Here is a 16,023-nt window from a genome sequence, read left to right as displayed (position 1 = left end):
CACCTTATCTTCACCATGGACATCCAGTCCCTGTACACCTCCATCCCCCATCACGAAAGACTCAAAGCCCTCCGCTTCTTCCTTTCCCGCTGTACCAACCAGTACCCTTCCACTGACACCCTCCTTCGACTGACTGAACTGGTCCTCACCCTGAACAACTTCTCTTTCCAATCCTCCCACTTCCTCCAAACCAAAGGAGTGGCCATGGGCAGCCGCATGGGCCCCAGCTATGCCTGCCTCTTCGTAGGATATGTGGAACAGTCCATCTTCCGCAGCTACACTAGCACCACCCCCCACCTTTTTCCTCCGCTACATCAATGACTGTATCGGCGCTGCCTCGTGCTCCCACAAGGAGGTTGAACAGTTCATCCACTTTATCAACACCTTCCACCCCGACCTCAAATTCACCTGGACTGTCTCAGACTTCTCCCTCCCCTTCCTAGACCTTTCCATTTCTATCTCGGGCAACTGAATCAACACGGACATTTACTACAAACCGACCGACTCCCACAGCTACCTGGACTACACCTCCTCCAACCCTGCCCCCTGTAAAAACGCCATCCCATATTCCCAATTCCTTCGCCTCTGCCGCATCTGCTCCCAGGAGGACCAGTTCCAAAACCGTACAACCCAGATAGCCACCTCCTTCAAGGACCGCAATTTCCCCCAGATGTGGTCGACGATGCCCTCCACCGCATCTCCTCCACTTCCCACCCCTCCAACCGCCACCAGGACAGAACCCCACTGGTCCTCACCTACCACCCCACCAACCTCCATGTACAGCGTATCATCCGTCGCCATTTCTGCCACCTCCAAACGGACCCCACCACCAGGGATATATTTCCCTCCCCTCCCCTATCAGCGTTCCGAAAAGACCACTCCCTCCGTGACTCCCTCGTCGGGTCCATACCCCCCACCAACCCAACCTCCACTCCCGGCACCTTTCCCTGCAACTGCAAGAAATGCAAAACTTGCGCCCACACCTCCCCCCCCCCCCCCCCTTACTTCCCTCCAAGGCCCCAAGGGATACTTCCATATCCGCCACAAATTCACCTGCACCTCCACACACATCATCCATTGCATCCGCTGCACCCGATGTGGCCTCCTCTATATTGGGGAGACAGGCCGTCTACTTGCTGAACGTTTCAGAGAACACCCCTGGGACACCCAGACCAACCAACCCAACCACCCCGTGGCTCAACACTTCAACTCCCCCTCCTACTCCACCAAGGACATGCAGGTCCTTGGACTCCTCCATCGCCAGACCATAGCAACACGACGGTTGGAGGAAGAGCGCCTCAATTTCCGCCTAGGAACCCTCCAACCACAAGGGATGAACTCAGATTTCTCTAGTTTCCTCATTTCCCCTCCCCCCACCTTGTCTCAGTCAAATCCCTCGAACTGAGCACCGCCTTCCTAACCTGCAATCTTCTTCCTGACCTCTCCACCCCCACCCCACTCCGGCCTATCACCCTCACCTTGACCTCCTTCCACCTATCGCATTTCCAACGCCCCTCCCCCAAGTCCCTCCTCCCTACCTTTTATCTTAGCCTGCTGGACACACTTTCCTCATTCCTGAAGAAGGGCTTATGCCCGAAACGTCGATTTTCCTGTTCCTTGGATGCTGCCTGACCTGCTGCGCTTTTTCAGCAACACATTTTCAGCTCTGGTCTCCAGCATCTGCAGTTCTCACTTTCTCCTTGTCAATGGTGAACAGGCTTTGGGAGTCAGGAAGAGGGTTATTTGCCACAATAATTCCTAGCTTCTGACCTGCTATTTTAGCCACTGTATTTATCTGGTGAGTCCAGTTGAGATTCTGGTCAATGTTAACCCCCAGGATGTAGATAGTCACAGATTCAGTGTTGGTAATACCATTGATGTCAAAGGGCAGTCATTAGATTGATTCTTATTGGAGATGGTCATTGCTTGGCATTTCTGTGGCATGAATGCCCCTTGCCATTTGCCAGCTCAAGCCTGGATATGATCCAGATGTTGTTGCATTTGAATGTGGCCTGCTTCAGTATCTGAGAAGTAATGAATATTACTGAGCATTGCTCAATCATCAGCGAACAGCTCCACTTCTGACCGTATGTCTGTATTTTTTAAAAAGATTGTATCACAGGTAGCAAAAATAATTGGACAATTGTACTTATTCTGCCACCCACTGAAAATTATCAAGTAATAGACTCATGTAGAAATTGCAGTGTAGAAGTAGATTCATCATGTCAGTGACAATCCTTTGTAAGAACAATTTAGCCACTCACACCTCAGCCCTTTCCTTATCACCCTGCAGATCTTCTCCCCCTTCAAGCACGAAGTACCTCCTTTTTGAAAGCTGTGATTGATTCTGCCTCCACCACTCTGAGACAATGCATTCACTACTGAAAAAAGATTTCCCTCATGTCACCTTTCAGTCACTTTAAAACCTCTTTTGTTCATTAGAGTCTACACTCTATTCAGTATTATGATTAGTGTTTGTGCATCTGGATGTTTAAATCTTTTATTGCTTTTAGTTTACAGCTCTGAATCTGGCACAGAATTTTGCTATTACCAATGTAAATGCCACAAAGTAAAATTTCTTGTAGAATTGACAACTGTTGGACAGCACATAATGTTGGAAACCGCTGCCACTTTATTATAAAATATACCCAAGTTCAGCTACTCATTATTTTGAAATGCATTTACTTTCCTGAAAATATTAGTGGTTTTTAGATCTCTTGATAGTGATAGCATTTCATTTGTCTAGAAAAATACAATTCTGTATTGTGTGCTCCTTTCTGGGAGAACTCTTGGAAACTTCACCCTGAAAATACTTGTAGGCTAAAGGGACTGGTTCATGAAGAAGTGCTGGTTTTAACTGTGAAAAATGTCTTGTGCTCCTGGACTGGAATGAGCAGAGATGAGGCAAATCAAAGCAGCTCTAATTCCTCCATCGTATCAGTTCAGTTTTCGTTTGAAAAACGTTGACTGTGGATTTTTCCATTTAGTCAGTATAATACTGAAATATAATATTCCTAGATACTAGCAGCAGATGTTTCAAGTAAGTAAACCTGTCAGCAATTGTTGTAATAAACATTTTGAATGTAATGATAGAATGTAAGGACTTCATTTCTTCAAGCCTGTTTAATTTGCAAAAGTTAGAGTGGAAATACTTTTGTTGACTCTGACATGATAATCATTCTTCTACTTGATATTTATTTCTTAGTGGCATTTCAACCCACACCAATTGCCAGAATAGATCCAAGAGGTCGCAAGTCTGCAAGAATCGACCATTGTCAGGTATTTAAGAAGAATGTTAACAATATTAAATATAGGATGCTGTTTCACGTGTAACATTAATATTATGTTCTCAGATGATGGTACTATTGGTCAAGTTAGATTTCAGAAGCCCCAGCTTGATAGAGGTTGAGGCTATTTAGAAAAGGTGTTAATTGTACATGAGAAATGATAAATATTCCAAGCCATCTAAAAATATACAACAGTTAAAATGATCACAAAGCATATAGCCCAACAAAGTTTTAAACTGTTTCCCAACACTAATCATTGGAAAAACTAAAGACCAAAGTAATTTTAACCCTTGTCTTACATCTTTAATGTTCCAGTTAACTTGACCATGGTCTGTGGAGACAATTGGGTGAGTGCATTCCAAATCAACTGATCTGAAGTTTTCCACAAATCTGTCAACCCAAACTTTCTCAATTTTAATAAACAGAAGGTTTCTAACAGAGTGCTTCTGGTTTGGAAGTTTCACAAACCTTCTGTTAAGGTAACACTAATCCTTAAAGTCCTAGGACAGAAGCCAAACTTACTTCTCAACTCAATGCTGGTATCCATTGAACTGCTTGTTTCTAAACTTGTTTTTTAAACTTATTCATCCTAGCTTCTCTGAACTGAACTTAAAATTAAGCTAACATGTTTGTTCTACCTGTTTTAAAACCAATAGCATAGACATCTTTCCAATAACACCATAGATAAATACTGGAAAAGGTTATGGAAGGATCCCTGACCTTGTTTTTATTTTTAAAAAGCTTTCACAAATGTAACCAATACCTACATGTCACTATTTCAAAATACCATTTCCTCTACACCTTTCATAAATGGATGCTACGTTATGAACCCAACTGATAATAACACTAGACAAGTCAGATTCCATGATTTAACCTGGCTTGATAGACTATATGTTTTAGTTATATAACTGAGTTAGTTTGGTGGTCAGTCACTGAATATTTAAAAGAGGTTGCCAATGTACTTTCAAAATGAATTTGATTGAAAGAATAGATTTTAAAAAAAGCTAAATGCCAATTTGGAAGAATCTTCTAACTACCCAAAAGAGATATTCAGCTATTTTTTCCCAGCAGTATCCTTTACAGACAGTTAATCTCTGTACAGTGTCACTTCTTTCTTCACTTTGAAATTTCTTATTCAACTGACTAAGTCAGAAGTGTTTCCTCTCAGTGAATTTCTGCACATTCATCAGATATGATTCTTTCCATTATTGTCTCTGTCCCTCCATGTACAGACAGCTTCTTTCTGAAATCAAAGGAAAACGCTCTTTTTTTTTCAAGTTACTTTGACTATTTTTAAGCTGTAAAACAGCACATCTGTTAGTAAGATCTTGAATTCCATAATGAGCCTGCTTCTGGTCTCTCGCCTCTTTCATATGTCTATCTCTGGGTGATAAAAGCTCAACTTAGTAGTATATTATAAATCTTCATCGTACCTTGAGGTATGACAAATGTACCTTTCTCATAATATTGATTGGTGCTTTGTTTCTGGAGACTGAAGAAAAAGAAGTAATGCGGATGCAGGAGATAGAATCGCACCTGTTTTGGTTATTGAATGAGGCAGTGGCCTAGTGTTTCTGTTGCTGTTACTCCTCTGTCCAATGCTTACAGGCAATTTTTAAGTGGCAGGAGGAAGTCTTGAATATGTTGTGATCATCCAACTAGATGTCTACATCTCCTACCACATTCCCTTAGAATTTCTGCTTCACAGCCTTTGCCCTGTTTACTGAACTGCTCCACAGCCTCTTTGTAATGACATTAAATAGAACACAATATATCTCACAACTGGTAATAATCTGTGACAGATTAGACATGTCCTTAGATTAGCTTGTACTATATGTTTTATTGTACTATCATTTGTTTACCTCTTTCAGAAACAATTAATTTCTGTCTGTGACAACGTAGTAATAGCTGGAAAATTTGTGGGAAACACTGGACATTCTATGATATAGTTAATTGTTTTATAAACTGCTGATTAACTAAGTTTATGACTGTACATCATGATTTGGATATCAAAATTGAATTAAAATCCAGTGGATAAAATCAATCTTCTTCATCACTATTTTAAATATAAAGTTGTTGACAGGAGAATGTTTAACAGCATTGTCAAACTTGGGTCTGCTCCACCATGAGTAAATTCCAAACTTTTCCCCTTTTACTGAAAGTTCTTTGCTTCTAAAACTTGATGTTTTTGGAAAGTTGATCAATTTCAACTTCAGTCCTTATTTTGCTACAATTGGTCTTGGCCTCGAGAAAAGTACTTCTGATTTTCACAAAATGACTTCCATCAGCCGGTAGGAATTAGTCATCAAGTCAAAATAGAATTCTAAATGCCATAAGTAAAATGTTGGGGTTTTTTTCCTCCTTTTGGTTTTCTGTTCAGTTGCAGCATTCACAATCTGCGAGAAGTGTCTGCCTTACTGCTGATATTGAAATTTAAGCTAAATAGTTTTTAAGCACAGATGTAAACATTTATTCCTTTCTTGGAATAAGGGCTTAGATCATCTCAAGCATGGAATAAATGTTAGCATCTGTGCTTGCTGTTCGAAGGGTCAGAACACTGATTAAGTAGAGGAGAACTGAGAACTCACTGAATCCAATTGTAATGGACTTCAGTGGCAGTGATTCGATTGATATGTCGATTTACAGTCACATAGGAAGTTTTAAATTCCTTCAGTATTTGACCTGTGCCCAGTCCTTGATTTATTAAAATAAATTTGCGGTTCCACTTAGTTGCCCTCACCCACTTCTGACTCTCCATTGGGATCCTGCTTGCAAAGCACATTTATTTACACCATGAGAACTGACCTGATTCTGCCAGAACTGATAGCATTCTGCTTTCAGTAGCACAGGCATTGACAGTAGACATCTTACTACAGAAAATACACTGTATTTGGATTTCTATAAGATTGAAAATCCACAAGTGAATGCCACAAAAATCTTTTCCAAACTTCACCCAGCTTTCCCCAACCCTAACCAAGGATCTTTTGAATTCTGTTTTTCAGCAGTCACAGCTCGATGTGAATCACCATTAGGGTAGTAGGGATAATCAAACTGTTTGGACATGTTCTGGCACACCTCCAGGAAAGGTGTGTCTTCATTCTAAATTTTCTGGCCCATAGGTGGGTTCACTATTACCACCCATCCCAATTTGTATACTTGCATCAACCTCCCACTTATTTCTGACAAAAGCTCCCAACAGTTTTGGGATCCATTCACAAATCATTACAATGTTTCGTTCCTTCATTGTCTTGCTTCCTAATTTTGGATACACTGCTGCATGGTTTTAAAGTGTAAATGGAGCAAAACAAAATCTCGCTGACATTTCAAAGTACACTGGATCTCCCTGTTGCTCTTTTATGAAAAAAAAATGAATTAGTTAGAGAGTTATGAAAGTGCACCAAGTTTGGTCTCAGTAATCAATAACTACAGAGGTGATCACTGGACTGCACTAGTGGCATAATTTCATCCAGGCCTGAGAGCATCATTCCCAAGAAGAGGGGAAGAGGCATGATCAGCTGTCGCTCAAAACATGTACATCCCTCGAGAAAAGATGGATTTGACTTCCGCCTCGATATAAAATAAGCAGCTCTTTTGCTAATCAAGGCTGCTGCTGTTCTGAATTTACAAGTTTAACAGTTGTGCTCAGAGCATTTCAAGAAAAAAAGTCTCTTGCAGAAAGTGTTTTGTGTTCCTTTTAGTTGAGGAATGTTGCTGGGCTATGTAACAGGAATTCTGAGCTGAACGCAATCTTAGTTGTGGTCCAATCATTTCCAGCCTTGATGAGCACACAGTTGACAGCAACGTTAGTAGAGTTATACTAATCACCCTGTTCACTATGATGAGTATTCCAGATTTCTACACAAGGCCAGCAAAATGTTTCTTCTTCTACCCACACAACCACGCACTTATACACACTCACTGTCACACGCTCTCTGTCATGCACACACACTCCATAATCTCTTACTCACACACATGAACAGGCAGAGAATAAACCATGTGCAGGCAGATGGGATTAGTTTAGAATAGCATCACACTTGGCACAGAACTGGTGGACCAAAGAGCCTGTTGCTGTTCTGTACAGTTTTATGTTTTATTTTGTTCTGTCTATCTTTTCACTGATTCACTGAGTAGGAAGACCGATATTAACAGCTCAATAGGTTAATAATTCATTCCCTAATTGATCTGTGCATCTGATACTCAGACCACCTCACAGGTTTTAAACTTCTATTCATACCTTCTTGGTATAAAGTTTCAAATATAAAGAGTGTGGATTTTGTTTTCAGTAAAATTATCACACATGACCTAATCATTTTTTCCTTACACAGCACGGTACTCCAGTCCAAGGTTACGATCAGTGGGCAAGAAAAGCACGATCAGCAGTAAGTTGCCTTCATTCCCAATCAGCCAGGACTTTCAATTCCTGCCACAGTCCAATTCGAAGAATTCAAATAAAACATTTGCTTTCTGACCAGTACTACTTGTGCAGACGTGATACAGTGATTAGTTGGATTTGTTTGCTCTTGTCTAGACTGTCTGCATTTGAAAGTGGACCTGCATTATTAGTATTGATTATTAAGTAGTCTGGTTTTGCTTCCGATTCTACAAAAGTATCATAATTTCCCCATCATAATTCACCTTTTCATTTAGATATGGATCCAAATCGTGGGCATTCTGTTGTCATTTTCTGTCTCACTCTGTTGGTAACCAGTTGGAAATATGATGTGATTTGTGTTTTATCATGTTCACTGATGGAGTTATTTGCTGTGCTCCAAACTCATCTTATGGTTTTGCTGAATTCTGGTGAAATTTTCCCAATGAATGAGGCGACTTTGTAGAAAAGCTGTATGTTCCCTTTAAATGTTATTATCCATCATCATATCATTCTCAGCTTTGCTACAAATTTGCTTTTGTGTTAGTTTATGCAATTTTTAGAGAGGGGGCTGATTTCATTTGTTAGCTATTGGATATGCTAAAGCTCAACTAAACAGCAGGCATGTTTAAGAAGTTGCAAAATGGATTAGAAATAAATCCAATGACAAAGATTCATTAGAAAATAACTGGACAACAAACTTCTTAATTCTTATCCTTTAACAAACAAGACTTTCAAGAGTGACTGTCAGATCCAGATCAGTCGGTGCAAAGAAGAGTTGCATTCCCCAAATCAAATTCTGAAGCCCAGCTGTGGTGTCCTCCCTTAATGTCTGTTCTCCAGAGTGCATTTCAGTCAGTGATGTTCTGTAAAACAGATTTCCGCAGCTCAAGGTGGATATTTTTTCTCCTCAATTGACCATTTTCTCATAGTATATGTTGCACTCAATTTTGCAATGAGATGCATTCTTAACAGGAGTAGAGATAAGTTTGTGGTGGCACAGTTCTGTTTTTTGATTGACAGATTAGGATTCAGATACAATGCCTTTGTTAAAATGTACTAATCTTATCCAGTGATGATTACCTTCATGAATGGCTGTTTTCAGAGTAAGGAATGTGGCAATATACACATGAGGAAGAGCAACATTCCTTCTATTTGAATTGGACCACACCTTTTCTTTTTACACGTGGGAGGAGACATTGTACTTACTTTCCCAAACAACTTAATCAAATTCTGATTTGAGTCATGATCTATCAAATTGTTGAATGTTTTTTGTCTCCCTGGGAATTAGTATTGCTGCACATAAATATGATTCAGAAGCTGCAAAAAACTGGAACTGTGTTAATTATGGTAATGCCATGCAAACAAAGGAAAGTTTCTCTAAATGTGAATATGGATCAGCATCAGACCTTTCAACAGCTATGCAATCAAATGCAGGATTTAAGCATGCAGTGCAAAGTGTAGAGATTTATTTAACCATTTCTAGGGCAAAGTACAGCTTCATTAAAATTGACTCCAGAACACACAATATTAGCAACTGATGGATTTGAATTTAAGAAAGTCTATAAATAATGGTTTATTGCTCTGGGTGTAGTTCCTCTGGGCCCTTATAAAATATGGTATTACCCATTTCTATCGACTTTTGAGTTTCAAACAGATAAATGCTTATAAAAGGCTCTTTTATTTCTTTGGAAGTGTGAAGTGATATGTAAGTGATATATAATTTAATCTGCTTTATATATCACTTATCAGTTTTTCAAAGCAACAATATAGATCCTTGTGATTTATAAAAGTCTCACTTAAATTAGGATGAACCCAGTTCAGCAAATTACAATACTGTGGCATGGTGGCAGTTGCTCTGAACAGTGATGACTCAATAAATGTATTTGTGGTCTTGAAAAAGAATTCCTGGTGCAATTCTTAGTGCAATGCTGACTGTTGCTATTCAGACCAGTTAAATACAGCATTACACACAAAACAGCAGCAATCATTGGCATGCTGACTCCACCATGGTTGAGTAGTTGTCCTTCTGGCATTGCAGTTAAGACTTCCGGAATTTCAGAAGCTGAATGGCAGTTTAGCAATGCTTGCTTCATGCCCGAATTAAATGCGAAATGTGTCAGACTTCATTCGGATGTATAGAATTCTGTTTCACGAAACACATTGACTGCTGCATCTCAGGGAAGAGCAATTTTTCTCCATTTCCCCCCTTTATGTCACTGCAATGCATGAAGCTGATGATCCATTCAAATCAGGTCAATGTTCAGTAACTGGTAACAGGTAAAGGTTTTCCCAATGCTGAAACTCATGGATTATATTTACAGAGGAATCTCAATCATCCGAATGACAGGGGTGGGGAGTATTTTATTCAGATAATCGAATGCTGGATAACACAGTTTAGCCAAGCATCAGGACTTTGCAATCTTGTCCAGATTATCCAAACTTTGGATAATTGAATGCCGGATAATCGAGGTTCCTCTGTAGATTGTTGAATATAGATGGTCAGAGTGGCACAGGTTTCCTTTCTCATGTATAGTATTCTTGTTTTTCTCTCTCTATAGTTCTCTTCCCTCTCAAAATCTGCTCCTTAAGGACTTTTTAAAAATGCTTCTCTATGATGGAATTAAACAGTAGGGGGAGAAAGGTTTTAAAAACAGTTGATCATTTGTGTCTTAACGTTTCAAAAAAAAAGCTTCTGATGGTGTCTACTACTGTTTAAAAATTGTATGTGTGCACGCATTCAGATTGTGCTGAAATGTGTTTTTAAAGGGAGATTTATTTTTAAATTGTACGTGGCACTCCAGTGTTGATCTTGTAAATGAAAATTAATGAATCTCAGTAACTATGTAATGACAATTGCAGCACTTTCACTCAGTGAATGACTTCACCACTTTTTTTCCCTGCCTGTGGTGGGATTGCTTTTTGTCAGTTTTTGTGTGGTCAAGCAACATGGATTTCAGAGTTGCCACCAGCACTTCCACAGAATAAGTCCTGTCTAATGAACAAAAGTTGTTCTTACTCGGCTGCAAATCACAGTGATGTGGTATAGAAACTCCAATATGGTTTAATTGCTGAGTGAAAGTGTAAATCAAGGCTACCCTTTTGATTTTACTGTAGTCAAGTAATTTGTAATGTTGGATATGTGTATATAGCTTAAAGGAAGTGATATAGATATTTTGTTAAAAGCTTTCATTCATTTTGGTGCTGTATTTTTTTTAAATTTGTCTTTTAAGTGTCTGTTAGGTGCAAAACTCCTATGTCCCTTAGTGTGTTTGAAACATAAAAGTACTGATTTTATTAGTGTTGTGAGAGCAGCCATAAAATGTAAACATGAAACATGTCCATTGCAATATATCAGCAAATATAGGATTTTTTTTCTACTGTTTTCTACTCAGTCGCAAGCTGCTAACGTTACCTGGCTAGATGTTACGCAGTTCACACATTTAGATGCATCGGGTAAATTTGTGATAGAAACCGAACCAGGAGTTATTTCACTGCCATTAACTTGCCCCTGATTTTCTTCAAGGTTAATTTAAATTCCTGCTGATTTACTAGTACTTAATTTGCAATCCTTTTCTTTTAAGTGAGCATTTGTGATTAGGCGAGACACAGTAACATTTTCAGTAACCTTCTATTTCATTATTGTGCATCATAGTTGCTACTGAAATCACGAAATCAGCACAAGACATAAAATCCTATGTTGTTGCTGCAGTAATGAACTCAAGTAATGTTTTGTTACACTGACATCCATTTTATATTGGGTCTGTCTTCTGTTCAACTCCATAAATACCAATCCACATTGTCCAGCATGAATAAATAATCTGCATGACAGAGAGATCTTGGAAATGTTCTAATTCTTAAGTACTGCAATTTTTTTGCTGATATATCTCCCATGTATTAGCCTTTTCATTATAATCTAGGCTGAGTTGGTGTGAAGGGACTCTTGTAATTTCTTTACATCGAATGAAATTGAACTAACTTGTCTTGTAAGTGGTTAATGGTTTTTTTTCCGAACGCAACTGGGGACAAAGTCGTTATTCTGTACAGTGCAAAGTTGCATTTGATGACTGCTCCCTTTTCTTGTGTTGTCCAAAGTGATAATTGTCATTTTTTGTCTAATTTTTAAATAAAGATTATTAGTAACAATATTGTGTGAACGTTGAGTTATTAATTTATATTTATTATACTTCTTTAGTCCTTCCTCAAACTAAAATGGCAAGTGGTTTGATCTTTTACTCATGTTTCTACCATGTAAATTTATTTTAGTTTGGCAGCAACTTTCATCCTCATACTTTTTTATTATCCATTAAACACAAAGATATGGTTGTGAATGAACATAAGACTCTTGTTTTACACCCTAACCATATTTGCTAGCCTTCCCAAAGTGAATTTAATTTTTTATATCTTGTGGCATCATAAGAGTGTAGATTTTCAGATTCCTGATGCTTAGCAAGGAGCTGGACTGGTAGTGAATGAGAACACGTTATATGGACAGCCATATGATTTCCTCAGCTGGTTTTAATTCCTTGAAGAAACTGGAGAGGCAATTTACAGAATGCATTTCCCTCATTGACCTTGGGATTTCCTGTCTACTCGTCGATTCCATACCTGTGTTGACGTGTCTGTTCATAATACTCCAGAAGTGGAGTGTGGTTCAGGCTTGATGGAGGAGCTGGGTTTTCCCTTTGTTGTAGAAGGCTTTGTTATCAGTCTTATGAGCTGGTATTTGATATTGCTGCAGCAGTTAGATTATTGATGAAGGAGATGCAGCTACTGACCAGTCAATAGAATATATTTAATCATTGTAGTTTCTGGTGCAACTTTTTCTTTGTGTCAGTTGTGTCTCAGTGGTTAAGACGCTCATCTCTGAGTGAGATTGTTGAAGGAGCCGTCATTTAGATTAAACATTGAACTGAGCTCATGTTTCCTCCCTCAGGTGGATATAAAAAAATTTCATCATACTTTCAAAGGAGAGCAATGTAGTATCTGGTGTTCTTGCTGCTATTTATCCCTCAGTCATTATTGCATCGCAAATAGGCTGGTCAGTATATCATTTAAGCTTTTGGGACCTTACTGTGCGAAAATTAGCTGACAATCTTTCAACAGCTTAGTGTTCTAGGATATAAATGCGATAGAAAGGGGGCGAGAGAGAGGGGGATTGACGTTGTTGATGAATGATAGCATTACTGCTGTATTTAGGAAGATATTCCTGGGAATACATCCAGGGAAGTTATTTAGGTGGAACTGAGAAATAAAGGGATGATCACCTTACTGGGATTGTATTACAGAAATTGAGGACTGCAGATGATGGAGATTAGAGTCGAGAATGTGGTGCTGGAAAAGTAGAGCAAGCCAGGCAGCATCCAAGGGTCAGGAAAATCGACGTTTCAGGCAAAAGCACTTCATCAAGAATTAAGCTGGAAGCTTTGGGGATGGAGAAGTAAATGGGAGGGGGATAGAGCTGGGGGGAAGGTAGTTGAGAGTGCGATAGGTGAATGGAGGTGGGGGGTAATGGTGATTAGTTCGGAGTGGAGGGTGGAGCAGATGGGTGGCAAGGAAGATGGCCAGGTAGGGCACGTCGTGAAGGCGATGCCAAGCTGGAAGGTTGAAACTGGGATAAGGTTGGGGATAGGGAAATGAAACTGGTGAAATCCACTGATGCCATAGGGTTGGAGGGTTCTGAGGTGGAAAGCATTCTTCCTCCAGGGGTCGGGTGATAAGGGAATGGCAATGGAGGAGGCCCAGGACCTGCATGTCCTAGGCAGAGTGGGAGGGGAAGTTGAAGTGTTCAGGCATGGGACGGTGCGGTTGGTTGATGCTTGTGCCCCAGAGATGTTCTCTGAAGCACACTGCAAGTAGGCATCCTGCCTCCCCAATGTAGAGGAGACTGCATCGAGAGCGATACAGTAAATGATGTGTGGAAGTGCAGGTGAAAGGCTACTTTGGTACCTTGGAAGGAGGCGAGGGCGCAGGTTTTGCAATTCCTGCAGTGGCAGAGGAAGTTGTTGAAAGGGGAGCATAGACCTGATGAGTTAGTCGTGGAGGGAAAGATCTTTACAGAAAGCAGATAGGGGAAGGGTGGGAAATAAATCTCTGGTGGTGGGGTCCATTTGTAGGTGACGGAAATGGCAGAGGATGATGCAACGTATACGGAGGTTGGTGGAGTGGAAAGTGAGGACGGGGGGGTGGGGTTCAAGGGCGGAGGTGCAGGAAATGGATGAGATGCTGTGGAGGGCATCATCAACCACGTGGGAGAGGAAATTGCGGTCTTTAAAGGAGGAGGCCATCTGGTGTGTACTGTGGTGGAACTGGTACTCCTCGGACCAGGTGCGGTGGAGGAATTGGGAATAAGAGATAGCATTTTTACAGGAGGCAGGAAGTGTAATCCAGGTGGGTTTGTAGAAGGTGTCATCGTTGAGTCGGTCACCATTGATTGTGATGGAGAGGCCCAGGAAGGGAATGGAGGTGTCTGAGATTGTCCAGGTGAATTTAAGGTCGGGATGGAATGTGTTGGTGAAGTTGATGAACTGTTCAACCTTCTTGTGGGAGCACGAGGTGGCGCAGATGCAGTCATCATTGTAGCGGAGGAAAAGTTGGGGATTGATACTGGTATAGCCGCAGATTATAGATCCCCTAATAGTCAGCGGGAAATTGAGAAACAAATTTTATAAGGAGATTTCAGTTATCTGTAAGAATCTTAGGGTGTTTATTGCAGGGAATTTTAACTTTCCAAACATAGACTGGGACTGCCGTAGTGTTAAGGGTTTAGATGGAGAGAAATTTGTTAAGTGTGGATGAGAGCACTTTCTGATTCAGAATGTGGATGTTCCTACCAGAGAAGGTGCAAAACTTGACCTACTATTGGGAAATAAGGCAGGGCAAGTGACTATGGTGTCAGTGGGGAGCACTTTGGGGCCAGCAAGCATTGTTCTATTAGTTTTAAGATAATGTTGGAAAAGGATAGACCAGATCTAAAAGTTGAAGTTCTAAATTGGAGAAAGGCCAATTTTGACAGTATTAGTCTAATTTTGATGGTATTAGACCAGAATGTTCAAAAACTGACTAGGGGCAAATGTTCACAGATAAAGGGACAGTATTATTTGTATTAGGGTGAAAAGTAAGGCTAGTCGGTGTAGAGAATGCTGGATGACTAGAGACATTGAGGTTTTGGTTAAGAAAAAGAAGGAAGTGTATGTCAGACATAGACAGGAGAGATTGAGTGAATCCTTAAGACTATAAAGGCAGTAAGAGTATACTTAAGAGGGAAATCAGGAGGGCAAAAAGGGGACATGAGATAGCTTTGGCAAGTCGGGTTAAGAGAATGCAAAGGGTTTTTATAAACCGATTAAGAACAAAAGGGTAATTAGGGAGAAAATAGAAGCCCTCAAAGATCAGCAAGTGTATCAGCATTACCACATACAGATCTGCTAAGAGTATTTTGCATCACTATTTACTGTGGAGAAGGACATAGATTGTGGGGAAATAGATGGGGACATCTTGAAAATTGTCCATATTACGAAGGAGGAGGTGCTGAATGTCTTGAAACACATAAAAGTAGATAAATCCCCAGGACCTGATGAGGTATACCCTAGAACTCTGTGAGAAGTTAGGGAAGTGATTGCTGTGCCCCTTGCTGAGATATTTGTATCATCGATAGTCACAGGTGAGATGTTGGAAGACTGGAGGTTGGCTAATGTGGTGCCACTATTGAAGAGAGGTGGTAAGGAAAAGCCAGGGAACTATAGACCTATGAGCCTGACATCTGTGGTGGGCAAGTTGCTGGAGCGAATCCTGAGGAACAGGATTTACATGTATTTGGAAAGGCAAGAACTGATTATGGATAGTCAGCACGGCTTTGTGCATGGGAAAACAATGTCTCACGAACTTGATTGAGTCTTTTGAAGAAGTAACAAAGAGGGTTGTTGAGGGCAGAGTGATGGACATGATCTGTATGGATTTCATTAAAGCATTTAACATGATTCCTCATGGGTTACTGGTTTTCAAGGTTAGATCTCATGGAAGACAGGGAGAACTAGCCATTTGGATACAGAACTGGCTTGAAGGCAGAAGACAGAAGGTGGTGGTGGAGGGTTGTTTTTCAGACTGGAGGTCTGTGATCAGTGGTGTGCCACAAGGATCAATGCTGAGTCCATTACTTTCCTTCATTTATATAAATGATTTGTCTGTGAACATAGAAGATATAGTTAGTCAGTTTGCAAATGACATCAACATTTGGAGATGTGGATAGCGAAGAAGGTTACCTCAGATTACAATGGGATCTTGATCAGATGGGTCAATGGGCTGAGGAGTGGCAGGATAGAATTGAATTTATATAAAGGCTTTTTGGAGAAGCAAATCAGAGCAGGA

The 16,023-nt window shown here is 40.3% G+C and overlaps 1 protein-coding gene across 1 annotated transcript in view; it reads left to right on the top strand.

The window, feature by feature from the left end:
- Positions 1–11,796, top strand: part of LOC122542173 (kinesin-like protein KIF18A) — a 69,889-nt gene extending 58,093 nt beyond the window's left edge. The window contains exons 16-17 of the mRNA XM_043679611.2: positions 3,206–3,279; positions 7,613–11,796. Coding sequence (XP_043535546.2) covers positions 3,206–3,279; positions 7,613–7,755 — 217 coding nt within the window. The 3' untranslated portion in view covers positions 7,756–11,796. The remainder of the gene's footprint in view (positions 1–3,205; positions 3,280–7,612) is intronic.
- Positions 11,797–16,023: the final 4,227 nt, after the last annotated feature.

Source organism: Chiloscyllium plagiosum, unplaced genomic scaffold (genome assembly GCF_037043375.1).
Source record: "Chiloscyllium plagiosum isolate Xiang-an unplaced genomic scaffold, Cpla_swu_hap1 HiC_scaffold_33, whole genome shotgun sequence".
Lineage (NCBI taxonomy): Eukaryota > Metazoa > Chordata > Chondrichthyes > Orectolobiformes > Hemiscylliidae > Chiloscyllium > Chiloscyllium plagiosum.
This window is presented reverse-complemented; position numbering and strand designations above follow the sequence as displayed.